This window comes from Amblyraja radiata, chromosome 31 (genome assembly GCF_010909765.2).
Source record: "Amblyraja radiata isolate CabotCenter1 chromosome 31, sAmbRad1.1.pri, whole genome shotgun sequence".
NCBI lineage: Eukaryota > Metazoa > Chordata > Chondrichthyes > Rajiformes > Rajidae > Amblyraja > Amblyraja radiata.
This window is the reverse complement of record NC_045986.1, coordinates 17,061,558-17,083,659: the sequence shown is the minus strand read 5'-3', so window position 1 is coordinate 17,083,659 and position 22,102 is coordinate 17,061,558. Positions and strand designations below refer to the sequence as shown.

The 22,102-nt window shown below is 45.2% G+C and overlaps 1 protein-coding gene across 3 annotated transcripts in view; it reads right to left on the bottom strand.

Annotated features, from left to right (window-relative positions):
- Window positions 1-21,249, bottom strand: part of ephb2 (EPH receptor B2) — a 127,433-nt gene extending 106,184 nt beyond the window's left edge. For 2 of the 3 annotated variants that reach the window (XM_033047937.1, XM_033047938.1), the window contains exon 1: window positions 21,084-21,245. In XM_033047937.1, the coding sequence (XP_032903828.1) occupies window positions 21,084-21,135 (52 nt within the window). In that variant the 5' untranslated portion in view covers window positions 21,136-21,245. Of the gene's footprint in view, window positions 1-21,083 lie in introns of all 3 variants that reach the window. The other variant, XR_004416526.1, reaches the window with a different exon arrangement.
- Between the last annotated feature and the right edge of the window lie 853 nt (window positions 21,250-22,102).

The following is a 22,102-nucleotide window of genomic DNA, read 5'->3' as shown; positions in this document are numbered from 1 at the left end:
GGCAAACTCGGCCGAGGTTGTGAATTAGGTCGTGAAAGTGGGACAGGCCCTTTAGAGATCCACTCCCTGATCGATACTAACATCTTACCTCCCCAACTCAGTTACTCACACACGTGGAGCAGCTGTTGACAATCTACAAAAGGCCTTCTGGAAATTCAAATAAACTATATTGTGATGGGGAAAAAAAAAAAGATTTAAAGTAAGAGTAAATCCAAAAGAACATCTGCCAATCTGGTAACAAACCCCTATTGTCCACTGTATAGCATTCATTTCTTGAATGCTATGCTGCATATAAACACATTTGCAAATCTCAGGGATTTCTCGATGGGCAATCTAACCAATTGGACATACCATTTTTTCACGGATAGGAGACCAAGATTGGTAATGGCAAAGATAGACACAAAATGCTGGAGTAACTCAGCGGGTCAGGCAACAATCTCTGGAGAAAAGGAATAGGCAACGCTTCGGGTCGAGACCCTTCTTCAGACAAGAAACGTCACCTATTCCTTTTCTCCAAAGATGCTACCTGACCCGCTGAGTTACTCCAGCATTTTATGTCTATCTTTGGTGTAAAGCAGCATCTGCAGTTCCTTCTTACACATTTGGTAATGGCGAGTGGACTTTCAGATTAAGGCCCATGAGGAGTAGTGTGGTACGGGGATTAGAGCTTGCTCCACTGTGGCTCGTGATCTATATTAACAATTTGAAAGAGAATGTTGTTGACATGCTTCATAAAGTTGACACCAAAATTGATGGGGCATCGAAAGTGGTTATCTAAGATTGCAACAGGATCTAGAATAACTGAAGATGTAGGCAAACGAATGGCGGAGGGAATTTAATTTGAGCTGTTGCATTTCGGTTAGTTAAACCAGGGCAGGACTTGAATAGTGAATGTAGGATCCTGAAGAGTGCTGCAGAACAGAATACAAATACATGTTTCTCTGAAAGTGGCAACACAGGTAAACAGGATGGTGAAGGTGTTTAGCACACTTGCATTCAGTAGTCAGGTTACCGAGTATAACGACTCCACAATTTCACAAGACATTGGAGTACTATGTATAATTCCTTCCACCTTATTAAGCAGCATGTCATTAAGCAGCTATAGGAAGAATGGCATGAAGCTGGAAAAGGTGCAGAAAAGATTTGCAAGGATGTTTTCAGGACTTGAGGGCTTGAGTTGTAATCTCCCCCTTTCACCAATCACTATCCACAGGAGGGGGTGAGGCACAGTGGTGCAATGGTAGAGTTGCTGCCACACAATGCCAGGACCCGGGTTCGATTCTGACTACAGGTGCTTTTTGTAACAATTTTTTATGTTCTCTCTGTGAACGTGTGGATTTTCTTTGAGTTCTCCAGTTTCCTACAACATTCCAAAGATGCAACAACCAGGTTCAGGAATAGCTACTTCCCCTCAGCCATCAGGCTATTAAACCTGGCTCGGACAAAACTCTGATTATTAACAACCACTTTCTGTTATTTGCACTTTATCAGTTTATTTATTCATGTGTGTATATATTTATATCATGGTATATGGACACATTTATCTGTTTTGTAGTAAATGCCTACTATTTTCTGTGTGCTTAAGCAAAGCAAGAATTTCATTGTCCTATACAGGGACACATGACAATAAACTCACTTGAACTTGAAGATGTGCAGATTTGTAGGTTAATTGGCTTCTGTAAATTGCCCCTTGTGTGTAGGATTGAACTAGTGTACCGGGGATTGTGGTCGGCACGGACTCGGTGGGCCGAAGGGCCAGTTTCAATGCTGTATCTCTAAACTAAATTAACTAAACCAGACAATGTCTTTGCTTTTAGAATCAAAGTGGATACCCTCAAATGTATTCACAATAAACTACATTTGCCCATTCACCCAATCTGCATAAATCACATTGGTTCTACTTTCCATCCATAGCATGGATCACATCCCATAGCTTCACTCCACATCTTGGCACACGTTGCAAACTTCAAGGTACTACACTAGAGTTCTTTCAACCCGAACATTGATCCCAGAAACTAACGTATCACTGCTACCACAAAGATAAAGGGAGGAGGAAACCAAAGGGACATTAGCTGACCATTTTGTAGAATCACATTCTCACGGTTGGTGCGGCTGTCTTGAGCTTCCGGTTGCACGTAATTTTAATTCCCTTTCCCATTCCCACTGACCTATCCATTCTTAGGCTTCTCCATTGCTGCGGAGGGGCCAACATAAACTGGAAAGCGTATCTGATATTCAGCTTAGTTAATGGCATGAATGAAGAGTTTTCCAGTTTCAGCTTGTTAGATTTTATACGCAGACAATATTCACACCCAAGCTGTACAACATTATTTCTGTCTCGGCCGTACAAATATATGGCGAAGATATAAGTCCTACACCAAAGATAGACACAAAATGCTGGTGTAACACAATGCGCCAGACAGCGTCTCTGGAGAAAAAGAATGGGTGGCGTTTCGGGTCGGAGCCCTCCTTCAGACGCTACATCAACCAGGTCTTGCACCCACACTACTGTTTGACAATATAAAGTCTCTGCAATATTATGGAAACCATAGATCACTCCCGGTAACGTGATGAAACACATCAATGAGAAACTCCACCACTGCCTCCAAAATGCCAGCCTGAGGAAAAGCACCATCGGAAATCTGGCATCAAACTGATACTTCCTTGTGCAAATTAATTGAATCAAGTGTACACTACATCATAACAAGTCAAGATGCATGTCGCAGGGCTACCTTTCATCCATTATCATCGCACCAATATGTCTTTATTATATTATATGCCCACCAAGGACCTTCATCAAGTCTTTGACATGATTTGGAATGAAATCAACCAGGTGCTGACACTTTCTGAGGATATTTCCATCTTGATAGTACAGCTGAATTATGGCCTTGATAAGCTTCAATTCCAATCGGATTCAAGTCAAGCCAGTTACCAGGCCAGTCCAAGGCATGTATCCTCTTCTGCCGAGTAGATTGGGTCACCATCTTTGTTGCGTGGCACCATGCAGGGTCTTGCTGGAATAATCAAGGTCCATCTGGAAAAGTCTTTGCCATCTCAAGTACCACCTTTCTCTGCAATACATCGATATATTGCGGCATCTTGTTATTACGTCTCTAGATCTCACATGTCCAATCTTTGTATTTTAAGGCCCACTTGTATAGTTTCTTCTTCATGGCAATTAGAAGTTGTTCTTTCTTGGGTCTTCTGGCTATACGACAGACTGTAATGTGGCTCTGGTGCTCTCGATGATGGAAGCAGGTGCAGGCCGAACACAAACAGAAGTAGCATACAATAATTTAATCCACCCACCCATCTGCTCCACCAGCGTCAGATCCTGCAGATTCTGCATACTATGTGCATTAGTTACTTTCAAAACCCACAGAACAGCCCAGGGCTCTTGTTCTCCTCACTGGCAGAGACAATGTACCTGCTCCTCCGTCCCTTACATTTTTAAATCAGCAAAATCAAATTACACCAGTTTCTGCCAATTACAAGAATTTGAGAGAAAATTCAATTTTATTGCTCAGGATCATACAAGATAGGACAGGACAATGGGGCAGCGGTAGAGTTGCTGCCTTACAGCGTCAGAGAGCCAGATTTGATCCTGGCCAGGGGTGCTGTCTGTACGGAGTTTGTACGGTCTTCTTATGACTGCATGGGTTTTCTCTGGGTGCTCCGGTTTCCTCCCACACTCCAAAGATGTACAAGTTTGAAGGTTAATTGGCTTTGGCTAAAATTGTCCCTCGAGTGTAGATTAGTGCTAGTGTATGGGAATCGCTGGTCGGCGCAGACTTCGTTGGCCAATGGGCCTGTTTCCACCTGTACCTCTAAAGTCTATACAGAAAAAAAATAGGGGTACTGTTCTGTGAGGTGGAGTGCATATATTTAAAGTGACAAAACGAGACCAGTATCTGCGGATGCTGGAATCTTGAGAGAATAACAAACTGCTGGAGGAACTCAACAGGTCAGGAAGCATCTGTGAAAATAAATGAACAGACTACAGTTTTGGGGCAGGACCATTCTTCAGATTGAAGCGATGGAAAAGCGAGGAATTAACTTTCCCAGAGCCGTCTGCCTGATCTGGGATACGCTGCCTGACAAGTGGAAGTAAATTAATTTGGGCCTTTCTAATAGTAATTACAGAAATAGAACCATTCATTACCCAGGGAAAAGAATTGGGGAAGAAGTCTGACTGGATTTGGTTCTGCATGAACTCGATGGGCCAAATGGCCCCCAAGGATTGCATAATTATTTTGACAGATTGTGACTTCATCCGTTCCAGGTGCACCGTTATATAATTTTTACCTCATTTATCAATGCAGTGAACTTTGAGCATTAGAGTGACACTAACAGGCACTATTACAAGCAATGTATTAGTACTGTAACATGTTGTCATTTATGTTTAGTTACTGCCAAGGCATGAATTACAAGTTTTCTCCGGATGCTTGTGTTTTCATTCCCTCGCCTCCTTAGTATTCATGCCTCGGGCTGCTGATGACCTCGATCTCCACATTCAATGTCTGATATGTCATGCGTCATAATTGATTCTGCCATCGTATCCAGGCACAAAATCCACTTCACCACAGGACATGCTGGGGATAACTCAATGCTTCCACCCGCCAGAAAAACTAAAAACCAGAAATAACCCGGCAGTGGAAATCCGAGATAGTTATATTCTCCTGGTAAAATAATCATTCTCTGGCACTTTAACGATACCTATTTGGAACGTCGTGTTGGCATCTGTAAATTGTCCCTAGTGTGTCGGATGGAGTAGCGTATGGGTGATTGTTGGTCGGCATGGACTTGATGGACCAAAGGGACTGTTTCCAAGCTGTATGTCTAAAGTCTTAAGCTGCAACACAGGAGGCCACAAGGTTCCACTCCACCACATCTCCGCCTTTGCTCCATAACTTTGCGAAGATTTTTATCACCACATACTTATCCAGTTCCCTCTTGAATGGTCACAATGGAAGATGGTTTCCTTTGCACTTGCCGGCAATGCATTCCAGATTCCAATGTTGCACTATTGTAAGAGTTTTCTCCCAGTCACTATTAATCAGAGCCAGAGAGTTCTACAAGTTGAATACAAGCCCTTCAACCCATCACATATATGCTGACCACCCTGCCTATGTAGATTGGTCACTTCTTACTAACCAATTGTAGTGTTTGTTAGTAGAATCTCCGCCTACTATGCGGTTTAATGTAATGAGTCGAGTCAAACGCGCGTCAAGGTACAACACATGTTTATTTACGTTCACTGACTGCATTCATCTGCAAGGAGCTGCAGCAAACTAACAGCTACACAGACCAATGCTGTGAGTGAACTTTAATAAACATTTGTTATACCTTGACGTGCGTATGACTCGACTCATTACACGATCTATACCATATACCTGCATTCCATATCTGTTTCAATTACCTGTCCAGGTGCCTCTTCAATGTTGTTCCTATTCCTGCCTCCATCTCCTCTCACAACTCATTCCAGGTAACTACTACTCTGCATGAAAAATGTATAACTTAACTTCCCTCCTCTCACCTTCAGGCCACCAGCGTAATCAAGGACCAGTCTTGCCCCCCCCCCCCCACTCACTCCATCTATTCCCCGCTCCCAGCAGGCAAGAGGTACAGACGTTTGAAAACACATATCTCCAGAATCAGGGACAGTTTCTTCCCAGCTGTTATCTATCAGGCAACTGAACTATCCTCTCACCAGCTAGAGAGCGGTCCTGATCTCCCATCTACCTCATTGGAGACCTTCACACTATCTTTAATTGGACTTTATCTTGCATCAAACGTTATAACCTTCACCTTGTAACTGTGGACTACTTGACTGTAATCATGTATAGTCTTTTCGCTGTCTGGATAGAAGGGGGCCGACCCGGAACATCACCTGTTTTTTTTTTCTCCAGAGGTGCTGCCTGACCCGCTGAGTTACTCCAGCATTTTGTATCTCTCTGTGGTTGTAATAGTAGATTAGAAGTACAGTCATTTCAAGATGTCAAGTTTGCAACCATATCTGTTATCACTAAAAGTCATTCCATTAGCGTGAAGACTAGTTCTGTGATAGCGGGAGCATAAGGAGGCCAAGGTGGATGATCCACTCAGTGTTTCTGGCTCTAGATGGTTGCAAACATTTTATCTTTGAGCTGCGGGCTCCGCTTTATGTTCATGGAGCTTCGGCCTCACCCCGCTTAACTGCTCATCACCATTTCTAGCCGAATAGAGGCAGAACAGATGAGTTGACTGTGGAATTGCGAGGCTCTGTATAGAGAAGGATGCTTAGCAGACCCGAGATCTGTGTCACCGATTTATCAGGCTGGTACCTCACTTCCATCTGTGGCTGAGGTACACTTGGTATATTCTTCTATACTGCCGCATCAAACTTGGTTATCCAGGGATTAGGATGCTTGGGTTGGAGCTGTCCAGTTATGAGGAGAGACTGGAGAGGCTGAGTCTGTTTTGCTTGGAGCGGATATGGTTAAGAGGAGGTATGAGTGAAGCCCATTTATTTATTTATTTATTTATTTTATTATGTATTTCGAACAGAATAAAAGAATAAAAAGCAAGTGTGAAACAGCATACAAAAAAACAAAACAAGAATATTTATAAAGTGTCATAAACAATATCTATAAATAAATGAAATCGTATGTGTCCGAAAAGGAGCAGGAAGAAGCCAAAGCTGATTAATTCCCACCCCTTATTCAACTGCTTGTAATTATCTTATACAAATTTAGCAGCTATATGTACACCAGCCACTATATGTACACCAAATTATTTACATTTATACACTAATCAAATATTTACAAAGCCATACAAAATAGATAAAAAGAAAAAGAAAAGAAAAAACCCTCATATACTATACAGTATCTTAGTCATATATACAACCCATCATCCTATAATCACCCTTCCCAATACAATCAGTATAACAAATATCCCACTCACAATCACCTATCCTCATCCCAATATCCTTTTAAACATGTGTTAAAGAAGGAACTGCAGATGCTGGAAGATCGAAGGTACACAAAAATGCTGGAGAAACTCAGCGGGTGCAGCAGCATCTATGGAGCGAAATAAATAGGTGACGTTTCGGGCCGAAACCCTTCTTCAGTCTGAAGTGTTTTTGTACATCTTTTTAAACTGAATTATTATGAGTTGACTGCAATACATTTCCCCCACATCAGAGGTAGGTGAAGCTAGAGGGCAGAGATTTAGGGTGAGGAGGAAGAGGTTGAGGGGTGATCTGAGAGGGATTGTCTTCAGACAGAGATCTGCAAGTACCTGGAATGCAATGCATGAGAGAGTGGTTGAGGCAGAGACACTGACTATATTTCAGTAGTAGCTAAATGAGCACATGAATTGCATTAATACAGATGCCCATTAATTAGCATGGACGTGGTGGACCGAATGGCCTGTTTCCATGCCAGACGACTCTGTGAATCAAAGGCAACATACCATCAGTTTGCTGCTTCCTGCATGCTTAATATGGAATCTGCCTCCCTCTCCAGAAGGACTGTGCTGTGGCCATTGCCACCAATACTACTGTGGACAAACTTATCACAAAACAACTATCAAGAACAAAGGCCATTTCTCGTGTTGGTTCCCCACCACCTCTGGCAGTCTGAGACTGACTCCAATGCTTCACAAGACGGCATCACATTCCACAGCCAAAGTGTATTCTGTGCCCTCTACTGCCTCGGTTGGTTCTTCCGAGTGGTTTGCAAACATGGAGGAGCAGTGATTCTTTAAAGCCTAGCGGAAATTCATAGTTAGTTAGAGGCTTCTACTTTGTGAGCTGATGCCAAGAGATGTCATGGGGACAGAGTCAATGCTGAAGATCCCTAAGTCCACTTCACGGCACAGTGGAACTTTTTTGCAAGGATCTTTTATGGGACTGTACTGCCAGTGAAACAAAACCTGGCCAAAAATGCTTATGGATATGATACATAGATTGCAATGTGTGATTCTGCGATAAAGACACAACATTCTGGTGTAATTCAATGGGTCAGGTAGCATCTCTGGAGAGAATGGACAAGTGGCGTTTCAGGTTGGGACCCTTCTTCACGTCTGAGGGAGAGTCCTGATCCAAAATGTTGCCTGTCCAGTCTCCCAGAGACCCAGTAAGTTACTCCAGTATTTTGTGTCTATCTTTGGTAAAAACCAGCATCGGCATTTCCTTGTTATTACACTCTGGTGAAGGCCGGTTTGGCTTGACCAGCTCTTTCATCCAGACGGGTCTCACGGTGCTGTTCGGCAAGGAACTCCACGATTTAGACAAAAGCAAAAGCAAGGAACTGTAGATCCTGTGCAGAACAAAAACAAGGAACTGTAGATCATAAGCAGAACAAAAAGTGCTCGAGTAACTCAGCAGGTCAGGCAGAGCCTGTGGAGGGAATATCTGAAGAATGGCTCTTGATGTGAAATGCTATCTACGCAATCTCTCCACAGATGCTGCCTGACCCACTGAGTTACTCGGGCATTTTGTGTTTAGACAAAAGAGGCATTTCCAAATCAATGCGAATGGAACTGAACATTATGCAATCACCATCGAGTATCCCCACTCCTGATCTTGGAAGGAAGGTTGATGGTCTGCCCTGGTGCATTGCCTTGAGGAACACTCGCAGTGATGCCCTGGAACTGGGATGATTATCTTCCTTCTTTGTGCTAAGAATGACTCCAATTACAGGAGTATTTCGCTCCATGCCTAGTGGACTAAGGCCAAGTCAAAAAGCATGTATACCGGCTCTTCGGCTCACTGGGAATCAAAGTACCCATCTATACATCACATATTCCCGCACACATCCCCTAATCTTCAATGCCCTGAGCATTTCAAGTACTTAGACACCCCTTAAAGAATCTCTCCCTCCACCACTTCCTCAGGTAGTTCATTGCAGAATTTAACTTGAACAATTAGAGCTCAAGTCCCCACTAAATATTTTACAATCCCTTAGCCTTCTGCCAAGGGGAAATGTTTTTCACTGTTTATCCTATCTAGGTCACTTATAGTTCTGTGTACCTCAGATCAGGTACTCACCCAGTTTCTCCATTCCAAAATAAAAATCAGGCTCTCCTGTTTTGTTTGAAGAAGGGTTCCAATGCGAAAAGTCACTTATTACTTTTCTCCAGGAGTAACCCGCTGAGTTACTCCCAACATTTTGTGACTATCTCCTGTTTTCCCTTGTGGTTGAAATGCTTCAAGCCAGACAACACATCATTCCTCGACACTGGGTGCACGAGCTCCATGCCACACTCAATTAAATGCTGCCTTTAATGTCAGAGAAGTCAACTCTCATCGCGTTGCTTGAATTTGTTCGCTACATCGCTGCATTGACTGCAATAAAGTCAACGTTCAAACATAAGAACATAGGAGTGGGGGCACATTGCCACTCAACCCTGTCCCCCCATCCAACATGACAATGCGTGATCTTCCTCTGGTCTTAGCTCCCCTTCTGGGCCAGGAAGAAAGGAAGGTGATGGTTAGGGCAGTGACATTGCCTTGAGGAACTGTTACATTGATGCCCAGTAATTGGGATGATCCAGCCACTGTAACCATCTTCCTTGGTGATAGGTATGACTCCAATTACTGGAGTATTTTGCTCCATGCCCAGTGGACATATAGAACGAGTCAAACAGCATGTATTCCGTCTCTTCGGCTCATTATGGATCAAAGTCTTTTCCCGTGCCATTGATCGCAATTGCCAGACAGAAACTTATTTTCTACTTCTACTTCTTTGAATACTCCCAATGGTCTAGCATTCACAACGCATTGGAACAGAAAAATCCAGAGATTCACCATTGTCGGTTAGAAACAGTTCTTACACAGTTCAGTATTAAATAACCGCCACCTAATCCTCTCACTCTGAAGCCAAGTGATCTTGGTGATAGCCACAACGTGCACTAATGGAGAGGGTTGTAGTGAGTGCACACCAATTGCATTGTCAAATGGCAGTCTCCACCACTTTGATGCTTGAGGGGGATAGATAGAGTGAATGCACAGAGTCTTTTACCCAGGGTTGGGGAATCAAGAACCAGAGGACACAAAGTTTAAACTGAGATGGGAAAGATTTAATAGGGACATGAGGGGCAACTTTTAGATGGAGTATCTTGGTCAGCTGTGGAGGCTAAGTCAATGGATATTTATATGGCAGAGATAGATATATGCTTGATTAGTAGGGGTGTCAGGGGTTATGGGAAAAATGCAGGAGCATGGAGTTAAGAGGGAGAGATAGCCATGGCTTGATGGGCCAAATGGCCTAATTATGCAGCTATCACTTATGAACTTATGAGCAAGGGCAAGTTGGAATGACGAGTCAGTTTCTGTGCTGTATGACTAGGACTCTAATAGATTCTTGATAATTAGCCGAATTGGATTGACTGGCTTTTTCTCAGCAGGATGCACCTGGGCAATTTTCACGATCAAAATATAGGCGACTGAAGTTTGCTACAGCCACGGTAAAAGGAGTGCCGGTCAGAGGGGGAATGGAAATGATGACATGAGGCATCAGCCATTGCGACAGTACCTCAAGGCGTAGGTGGAAGTATGGTACTAAATGAGTACCACGAGGCTTCTCAGCCATTCTGAGAGGAACAGAGACTGAAATGTTGCTGTCAGGGTCAAAATGTGGGCTTCAGTCAGAAGAGTGAGTACTAAAGTTGCTCCCTTGTTTAAGAAAGGAAATAGAGATAATCCATAAATGTTTTGAGCCTCATGTCAGGAAGCTATGGAAAGGATTCTTCGGGATAGGAGTTAAGGGCCTGTCCCACTTGGCAATATTTTCGGCGACTGCCGGCGTTATTGACTGACGTATCAGGGTCGCCGAAAGATTTTGAACATTTCAAAATCCAGCGGCGTCAAAAAAAATGTTGCGACACTTGAGGAATTACCGCGCGTCAATACGTCATCACGCCGCGACCTGTTCGGTGAACTGATACGTCAGTCAATTATGCGAACAGTCGCCAAAATATGGAAGATAATGGAATAATTAGGTCATCCATTCAGTACATCTGAGTGAATGAGGCCGCAAGTATTTTAGCCTCGTCTTTAGCGCTCGTGTGCTGGCCCCCCTCCCTGGAGCACAAGATTAGATTAGATTAGATATAATTTATTGCCACACAGCCAGGCTGGTGGAAATTTGGGTTGTCTGCAGCGATACAATAATAAAGAACACACAACCACAATAAAACTGTAACACAAACATCCACCACAGCATTCATCACTGTGGTGGAAGGCACAAAATTTGGCCAGTCCTCCTCCATTTCCCCCCCATGGTCAGGACCAGAGTCCAGAGTCAGTCCAGGATCGGCTCTTCCTCACTGGAGACCGCGGCTTTAGATTGTTGTAGGCCGCAGACCGGCGGTTAAGATTTAAGTCCTCGCCGCAGCCAGAAGCACCGTAGACTGCAGGGCCGGCGGTCGAAGCTCCCCTCCAGGGGTGATGGTAAGTCCATGCCGGACCCGCGGTAGAAGTCGGCCGCGGGCCGGCAGTGATGGCTTCTTCTTCCCCCGGGTCCCCAACGTGAGATCCTGGGCTGTAGACGCCGCACCAGCTGGAGCTCTGCAGACCGCGACTTCAGGCTGCGACTTCAGGCTGCCGGCTGCCCCGGGCCAGCGAAACGGAGCGCTCCCCTCCAGCGAGGGCTCACCCGCTCCACGCCGAGAGTCCACGCTGCGCCCGCCGCTGAAGCCCCGGGCGCGTGTCCAGGAAAGGCCGCGTCGATCTTTGATGTTAGGCCACGGGGGAGGCGACCTGGAAAAACTCGCCTCTCCGTGGAGGAGGCGACCAAAGCGGTTCCCCCTTACCCCCCCACACCACCCCCCACACAAAGCACACAAAGAAACATTAAATACAGACTTTAAAACATACTAAAAAAATAAAAAAAAGTTGAAAAGCACAAGGATGCCCCTTCCAATTGAAGCCAAGGGTTTCGACCCAAAACGTCGCCTATTTCCTTCGCTCCATAGATGCTGCCTCACCCGCTGAGTTTCTCCGGCATTTTTGTCTACCTTCGATTTTCCAGCATCTGCAGTTCCTTCTTAAACATTTTGTCTACAGCTGCTATGGTGGAATCCAAATTCATTTCCATGGATGAATAGTCCTTTCCTCTGAATTACTGGTCCAATATCTTAAACACTTCACTACTTTCCCTCAAGCATAGACTATGCTTAAGTGACGATATTAATTTTTGTAATTGCTCCAATTCTAATTTTGGGCAGAATTCATAACCACACATTGCAACAGAAATCGATGCATCTAAGCGAGGCAGTCATATGGTGCATACAGAAATGATTTATTTAACAGTGACATATTTGCCTCCCACTCCCCTTATGTCCTGAAGGTGGATTTGCACTGCGTTATAACAAACCGCAACACTGTTCTGAGCTCATACAATCATACTATCATGATTCACATTATATTACTTAATGTGGCTCACTTCCAACAACAACCTCATGTGCTTAAAATTTTAACACAGGCGCCAATTAGTGTTGAATCAATAGTAATTTTGCACCCATTCTGGACTACATCAGGCCAGGATCTACAATCTCGATTTCTCCGTTGTTTCATCCTTAGCAATCTTAGAAGCAAAGCAATGCTCTTTCAAATAAGTCTAGATTGGGATAAAAGTTCATACCAAACACACATCATCCCAGATTGTGAATTTACAGTTCTTCTTTCAATTTTTTTTCCTTTTAATTAATACGATACTTATATAGGAATGGACTTGAAAGAGTAAATCCTCCAATAATCTTGCCTTCACATTTCAGAATATGTCTGTTGTTACCATGAGCCAATTGCAAAGTTCAAAGTTAAATTAGGCATCATTTAGATCGCAAACAGCAAGGAGAAATAAACAGAGGCTTGCACAGAGTTCAATGGAGTATTGAATCCATTGTTGTATTAAAGGCTGGAATCTGCAAGTTTGGTTTCTATCCTTTTTGTCATGCAACTACTCATCTAGAATGCCAGAGTATGATTTATTAGCCATGAACATACAGTATAACATCACGGCAGCTCATGCCAAAGGTTTGGAAGGTGCACTACTGCCTACCTCATACGTGTGCAACTTACCTCTGACTGATGCATCACTCTGCAGTTCCTGGTTGTTTAATTCATCTCTCTGGACACCACAATTCTTCTCAACCCTGCCTGTTATTAACCTGTATTTACATTCTAGACTCCATTTTAGGCTTTGTAATCTTATGAACCGACCCATTTTATAACAGCACCGTATCCCCAATTTGGGTTCCATTTGCAATGTCAATACCTATCAAAGCTTTATAGATTTGGAACATGTTCCTGCTCAAACACAGTAAAAATTAGCAAGGAATACGGGATTTTGAATGATCCCTCAGTGCTGGGTGTATTGTGTGGCGTCTGTGTGTTGAATTGCTTTGTAAACCTCGTTTGGACTTGCTGGAGATTTACTAAGTAATTACCAACGAGAGAAAAAGGGAACTCCCAACTATTAGCTTTCTGGTTACAAGGTACCACATTGTTAAATTCACTGACTTGAAGTGGAAATGAAATTGTGTTTTTATTTAGCATTTTATTGAAATCTTCAAATTGCAACCAAGGTATTTATTGCCAAAGGCATATGTTTGTACTCTTGTTAAAATTTATCGAGTGGAGTAAAGTGGAACAAAGGGAAACGATAGCTTGGTCGTTGAACATTAGCATTCTCTGCGAAAACCTACTGTGATGATATACACATCAGTCTGCAATGTGACTTAGGGGAAGAAAATAAAAGAATCGGCAAGCAGGGAATTTCCTTTGGATACCAGAAAACAAAGATGCAATTCTCTGCCTCAGATTTGTAGATGAAGAACAATTCCGATCAGTCTCCAAGATTCAGCTTTAAGCCGTATTCACATCTTGTGTTTATAACGTGTGCAAGCATTGCTACCTCCATTGTTTCTATTTTGCAAAAAGCACATTATTCAAAGGATCCCAGTTCATTTTGATGCTTCACTCATCCATCCGTCAGTATGTTTTGGCACTTGTCTTAAAAACACTCAATTTTCTCACAAATATTCAAGTTATCATTTATTTTGGGGTTTATGTCAGCTCTGTGTAAATGTACGCAGCCAACTCTAATCCTTGATATGATTCGACAGAACTTTAGGTATCCCAGGAGAGAAATTGATCTGCCAAAAGTCATAAAACACAAAATACATGAAACATGAAATTAAAGTGACGAGTGGAAAGGATTGGGGATGTGCAAAGATTGGGGAGGGGTGGGGGAAAGGGAGGGGAGGGGAGGGAAGTCAGTCTACCCCACGACAGGAGGGGGGAGGAGTTGTACAGTTTGATAGCCACAGGGAAGAAGGATCGCCTGTGGCATTCTGTACAGCATCTTGGTGGAACCAGTCTGTTGCTGAAGGTGCTCCTCAGGTTGACTAGAGTGTCATGGAGGGGGTGAGCTGAATTGTCCAAGATGCTCCAGTTTGAGGAACATCCTCCCGTCCAAGAACACCTAACATGAATCCAACTCCGCCCCCAGGATGGAGCCAGCCGTCTTGATGAGTTTGTTAATTGTATTTGCTTCCGCGGCCTTCGCCCTACTGCCCATTTTATTAATTATGATATCATTAAGTCTGGCAAAAAAATGCAGAGGCATCCTGTAGCATAAAACAAAAATCCCACTGGGTTTGGGGCAGAGCTTGAGAAATTTGTAAACGAAAGAATATGCTGCGAGAATATCCTGATCGAAGACTAGGAGAACTCCAGCATTTCCAAATAGATCAGGAACTATCTGGAATACCATGAAGACTTATTGGTCTAAACTCCATTGCAGTGACAGAGACACATTCAGGTCAATGTGGCACAGCTGGTAGAGCTGCTGGTAGAGCTGCTGCTTTTCCGCACCTGAGACCCGGACCTTGGACGCTGTCTGTATTGTGTTTGCAAGCTCTCCCTTGTGGGTTTCCTCCCATGTCACAAAAGGTTTTGTTGAGTTAGTTCAAGTTTAGATATACAGTAGGGAAACAGGCCCTTCAGCCCGAGTCTGCACCGAACAGCTACTGTACTGTACACTGACAATGACAATTAAAATTGAATCTGAATCTGAATCTGAATCCCCCATACTATTCTCCTTACCGAGGACAATATACAGAAACCAAATGACCAACAAACCTGCACGCATTTAGAATGTGGGAGGGAACCATTATTTCACCCCATGCTTCTGCCTTCTCCCCATAACCCCCGACACTGCTATAATCAATAATCTATCTATCTCTGCTTTACAAATAACCATTGACTTGGCCTCCACAGTAGAGCAAGATACCCCATCTTAAAGTTGCCCCTCATGTTCCTATTAAATCTTTCCCCTCTCAGCTTAAACTTTATGCCCTCTGGTTCTTGATTCCCCAACCCTGGGTAAAAGACTGTGCATTCACTCTATCTATCCCCCTCATGCATCAAAGTGGTGGAGGCTGCCATTTGACAATGCAATAGGTATGCGCTTGCTATAGCCCTCTCCATCAGTGCATGTGGTGGCTATCACTAAGATCACTTGGCTTCAGGTTCAGCTTCAGAGGATTTGGTGGTATCATTTAACATCGAACTGTGTAAGAATTGTTTCGAACCGACAATGGTGAATCTCTAGCTTTGTCTGTTCCAATGTGTTGTGAATGCTAGACCATTGGGAGTATTCAAAGAGTAGAAAGTAAGTTTCTGTCTGGCAATTGAGATCAATGGCACAAGAATGGACCAGAGCATCCAGGGAAAACCCACGGGGTCAATAATCGGCTTCTATTAAATTGCCCCACGTGTGTAGCACGTGGATGAGAAGGTGGGATACCATTGAACTAGTGTGAACAGGTGATCAGCAACCCACTTAACGGCTGAAGGCCCCATTTCCATGCTGCTTCTCTAAACTAAACTGTGATCAAAGTCAAGTTTACTGTTTCTGCACAGATACGGTGATGAGCAGGTGCAATGAAAATCACAGGCACGCAGACACAGACAGCACACAAAAATATAAACGATACCCAAATTACACACACACACACACATTTTACAATATAGTGAAAAAGGACTCTGTATAAAAAAGCAAATGAATCACGCAAAAATACAATCAGAACACAAGTCCATACTGGTACAAGAGGTGGTCAAAGTGCTCTGTTGCTGAGGTAAGATTATAGTTGTGCAAGTCGATGGTTGTACAACAGTAGCTGTCACTAAACCTGGGAGTATGGGGCTTCTGTACACCCAACCCGACTGTAGCAATGAGAAGGAACCCTGGCCCAGATGGTGGGGACCCCATTTCTAGACACCCAATTGCATGAATACTTTGTTCCTTGTCAGTTCAATGACTCAGTTCAACTCCTTTTCCTCAAAGGTCTCCAATTTGACAAGTGACCATTGCCTTGTCTGTCTGATCCAAAGTCTTGCTTTTACATTGAAGTGGGAGATGAATGCAGTGAAGGAAGTGCATCAGAACACATCCTCCTTAACATGGTCACTCAATCCGTCCAAATAACCAGCATCATCTACACTAGCACTGCACACACAGGACCTTATCTTGGAAATAAAAGACAAAATGCTGGAGTAACTCAGCGGGTTAGGCAGCATCTTAGTTTAGTTTAGGTCAGAGATACAGTGCGAAAAGAGGCCCTTTGACCCACCGAGTCCGTGCTGACCAGCGATCCCCGAACACTTACACTGTCCAACGCATACTAGGATAATGATACCAAGCCAATTAACCTACAAACCTGTACGTCTTTGGAGTGTGGAAGATCCCTGAGAAAACCCACGCAGGTCACAGGGTGAACGTACAAACTCTGTACAGACAAGCACCTGTAGTCAGGATCGAAACTGATCCTGAAGGCAGAATCTCTACTGCTTCGCCACCGTGCCATCCCAAATCTTGGGAAGAGATGAATACGTAATGTTTTGGATCAGGACCCTTCTTTAGATGCAACGTTCCATCTGAAGAAGAGGCCTGACCCAAAACATTGCCTATCATTTTCTTCCAGCGAGACTGCCTAAGTTGCTGACTTAGTATCTTTTTTTGAAATCCAGCGTTTATAATTCTTTGTGTCTGGGCCATATCCTGACTCAACATACTGCCAGGCTGACTGACAATTAACCATCTGCTTGAGGAACACAACAGGTCAGGACTTGTCTGACCCACTGAGTTCCTCCAGCAGTTTTTTTTTAGCTCAAGATACCAACATCTACAATTTTTCATGTCTCCACCTGACTGACAACTATTTAATTAACTAAGCTTATAAGACCCCAAACACCATGGGCTTACAATCACCATAGAAATAGAAAAGCAAACATCAACTGAAAAGACACCACGTTTCATTCACTTCAGAAACCCAGATCACCTTGAATTAATAAAAAAGGAACTGTAGATACTGGTGTATACAAAGGATAGACACAAAATGCTGGAGTAACTCAGCGGGTCAGGCAGCATCTCTGGACGAAATGGATAGGTGACGTTTTGGGTCAGGACCCTTGAAATAATCCTGGACCACACTCTCGTACAACAAACACACTGAGAAGATGAAAAGTAAATTTGGCTGAAATAATATAATCTGGGAACTCACAAATTGAAATCCATAGGAGACATATTAGCCAGGACTGGAACAGCCATGCCATTCACGATTTCTCCAATGCCGAGGGCTTGATCAGACTTGGAATCTCTGCACCTGACAACATAGCCCCATGCTGACTGCTGCTGAGCCAGCTCTAGCTGCCTCAAACCAAAACGTCAACAGTCTACATATGCTCCATGGAATAGTAATAGCAGACACACCAGAGCTGAACTGGCTGAGGAGAGAAGGAATGGTAAACCGAGGAACTGTGCGCAGCACTGGTACTACGACCACCACAAGCTGTGCAGGCACAACTGGAAGGCAGTGGGCACGAGGATGATTGTGCAGCTTACTACTGGAACACAGAAACTGATCAAGAGTCAAAAGCACTTTATTGGAATGCATCAGGCTATGGTTTGGGAACAGCTCCATCCAAAACCGCAAGAAATTGCAGGGAATTGTGGACGCAGCCCAGACCATCACGCAAACCAACCTCCCTTCCATTGACTCCATTTACACTTCATGCTGATTCACCAAGGCCACGAGCATAATCAAGGACGTGTCTCACTCCCTCTTTTCCCCACTCCCATCAGGCAAGAGGTACAGAAGTGAGAAAACGAATACCTCCAGATTCAGGGACAGTTTCTTCCCAGCTGTTACCAGGCAACTGAACCATCCTATCACCAACTAGAGAGCGATCCGATGCTACCATTAAAACCCTGATTGGAGATCCTTGGACTATCTCTAATCAGACTTTACCTTGCACTAAACGTTATTCCCTTTATCTTGTATCTGTACATTGTGGGGGGGACTTGATGTAATCATGTATAGCCTTTCCGCTGACTGGATAGCATGCAACAAAAAAACTTTTCACTGTACCTCGGTACATGTGATTATTGTCACATGTACCGAGGTACACTGAAAGGTTTTTGGGTGAGGACCCTTCTTCAGACACTTGAAATAATCCTGGACCACACTCTCGTACAACAGACACGCTGAGAAGATGAAAAGCAAATTTGTCTGAAATAATATAATATGGAAACAACTCAACTTGTCATATGTCCAGGAATTGAATCTACTCAATAGATAACATAACTAATCTACCAAAAAACGACATATTCAATCATTACAAAATCCAATATAGTGCAAAAAACAAAACCCAAAGTCCCTAGTGCAACCTAGGCAATTCATAGTTTAGTTGGAGTTCATAAATTTCAATAACTTGATGGTTGTTGGAAAGAGGCTGTTCCTGCACCTGGACATTAAAGTTTTCAAACTCCTACAACTTCTTCCAAATGGCAGGAGTGAAATGAGAGCATCACCAGGGTGATGTGCATTCTTTATGATGCTGGCTGAGTAGATTGCCTCTTGTAGATCCCTTTGATGGTGGGGAAGTCGGTACCCGTGATGGACCAACCGGGCAGTGGTCACTACTTTTTGTAATCTCCTTCATTCCTGGGCCTTCAGGTTGCCGAACCAGGCCAGGATGCGGCATTAATATGCTCTCCTATAGAAGTTCACAAGAGTATTTGTCGACATACTGTATCTCCTCAATCTTCTAAAGGTGCTTTGATGGGCTTTCTTTATGATTGCATCCATGTGCTGGATCACCTGGAGGGCTCTCAGATACACCCATCCCCAAACTGAATAGTCTCAAGCTGACATTGTGAAATGGGACTTTAAAGTATCTGTGGACTGTGATTACAGTGAGACACAAATTGCAAAACATTTTAGTTTGCTCACTGCTCAAAGACAGCCCAGCCATAACTCGAGATTCTGCTGGGGCCAAATCAGCTCTATGTAATGTAGCTCGATAACTATAGTGGGTGGATACAAGTTGACAATCCCAACTCTAATTTGAGATAATTGCATTAAGAGTGCATTAAGTCAATCGATCTCCAGCTACATCAGTTAATAAAGTTGAAACTAGTCACCTTGCTAAACCTTCACCATCGTTTTCTCCTCACATCTACACAAGTAGCTTCCTCTTCAACAAATTTATTTATTCAATTCAATAATCCCTTAATCATGTATCTGTACACTGCAAATGGTTCGATTGTAATCATGTCGTCTTTCCGCTAACTGGTTTACATGCATCCAATGCATTTCCCTGTACCTCGATAAACTAAACTAATCCTTTCGGTAGCAGGTACTACTCTGAGCAAAGAAGCTGCTCGTGGACATGTTATTTCTTCCATTTGGGGCTGTCAGACAGAGCAACTACATTGGAACCAAAACTACAGCTGGATGTTCCTCACAATGGAATTGTTTACAGATTACTAGGCAAGTGTTTAAATTGTATTCCACCGCACTTCTATACCATCTGTACAAGTTTTACTGAACACGTGATTTTAATGAACATTTTCAACCGGCACAATATATTTTAAATATATACATTTTACAAGCAAGAACCAAAGATTACTGGCGAAACCGGCAAGACCCATAGAGCAGGCTAATGGCGAGAAGGTCTGACGTAAACGTGGGACTGTCAATAAGAGACCACAAGGTATTTACCCCATGCAGTGAGAAAGGGCATCCTGCTATCATGTGGGTAATGGGAGCAGTGATCACTGGTTTAAGTGGTAGCTCAACATGATGCATTTATAAAAAGGGAAGGGGGGGGGGGGGGTGGGGTGGGGCGAGGGGAGAAGAGATGGGAAGGGGGAGGGGGAGGGGGAGAAGAAATGGGAAGGGGAAGGGGAGAAGAAATGGGAAGGGGAGAAGAGATGGGAAGGGGGAGGGAGATGAAGGGGAGGTGGGGAGGGAGATGAAGGGGAGGTGGGGAGGGAGATGAAGGGGAGGTGGGGAGGGAGATGAAGGGGAGGGAAATGATGGAGGGGAAGGGGGGTTGGGGAGGGAGGGGGAAGCTCTGGGGAGAGTGCGAGGTGAGGGCCAGACCCCGGAGCTACTGACACCCGGGACTCCCCGGTGTGTACGGCTGCATCGCCATCTGTTAGAAACCCAGGAGACAACTCGGCAGCCGAGGGTCACACACCCCTCGCCAGCTGCCCGGTTAGGATCACAATCACACTCAAGCTTTTGCATGGGACGCAACGATGAACTGAACCAACGTCGAGCACAGACCGAGCTCCGGGCTCCAGACCGGGAACCGAAACATCTCCAGCAGGACAACTTGCGATGTTTCTCTCCCCGAGTTGGCTCCGTGGACATTTCAAACGCTTCAGCGTGGCTTGGCTGCACCTTTCCGTCGGCAGACGCTCTCGCCACACATCGCATGCACAATAATTCACGGCACACGATAACCCAGCGCCACAAACCAACTTTTCTGTGCAAATACTCTTGCCGGAGGGTGCATTAAGCAGCGGGGTAGCGAAGAGCCGGCGTGTTTCAAATGGAAATCGATCTTTCCCCCCCGCCGCCCCCCAAGTGCTCGGATCCCGATCCACAGCCATTTTCCCCATCGCCGACCCCGTCTCCGTCCACATCCCCCCCGCCCGCAGTCTCCACGTTAACTCGCCTCCAGCAACATTCACCCCCCCACTAAAGCAAGGTTTTAACCCCGCACGTAAGAACAGCAGCGGTACCTTCCATGGCTGAGGCGGCGGGGAAGAGCCAGAGTATCCAGAAGATGCCCATTGTGGGGTGTGGGATAGAGAGTGAGCGAGAGAGAGGGAGGGAGGGAGGAGCGGCGAGGCGCCGGCTGCTGCCACCCTCTGCCGACTGAAGCCGCCGTGCCGTGCCGTGCCGTGCCGTGCAGCGCCGTCCGGGGGGCGGGGGGCCGGGCCAGGCGCCACCCCGCCCGGGGAGGGGGAGAGGGGGGTGGGAGGTGGCAAGCCGGTGGTCGCTGCGGTCCCCCTCCGGCAGCGCCGCTTCCCGGCTCCGTGCGGCTCCGGCGGCCCAGGGGAGAGGTGTCCCGGGACAGGCGGCTGCTGGAGAGGGACAGATCACCGGGAGAACCAGCAGCGCCCACCCCGTCCCTCCCCTCCCCTCCCCTCTCCTCTCCTCCACCGGCCGCTGTGGTACTGCCCGTGCCTGCCAATCACCCAGATGTGGAGATGGTCAACCTCTGGCGCTGCTGCGCTGGTCGGAGATTGCGGATCCAGATGTGATGGCCAAACGCTGGCTCTGTGATCGGATCCAGATGTGGATAATCTGGATGGTCAACCGCTGGCGCTGCAGCGTCGGCCTGAGGTTGAACCGTTCCAGATGTGGAGGTGGTCAACACCTGGCGCCGCCACGCTGGCCGGAGGTTGCGGATCCAGATGTGATGGTCAACCGCTGGTTCTGCGCTGGCCGGGGCCTGTGCTGTTCCAGATGTGGCGATGGACAACTGCTGGCGCTGCTGCACTCCAGATGTGGTGATGGTCAACCGCTGGCGCTGCTCTGGTCGGGGGCTGAGTAGTTCCAGATGCCAGCGCGAACCATCCCTGTACCCCGCCGGCCGTCCCCTCCTCTCCCTGCCGCTCTCCGTGGACTATGAGTCGCTGAGATTCCCGTCATTGCAGTTGAGAGCGAAAAGGATCTCGTATGTCAACGGCTGCGCCTACTCCCACCTAAGCATCGCATAACTAGTGGAGATGTCAGAATACTTGGTTCTCGAAGG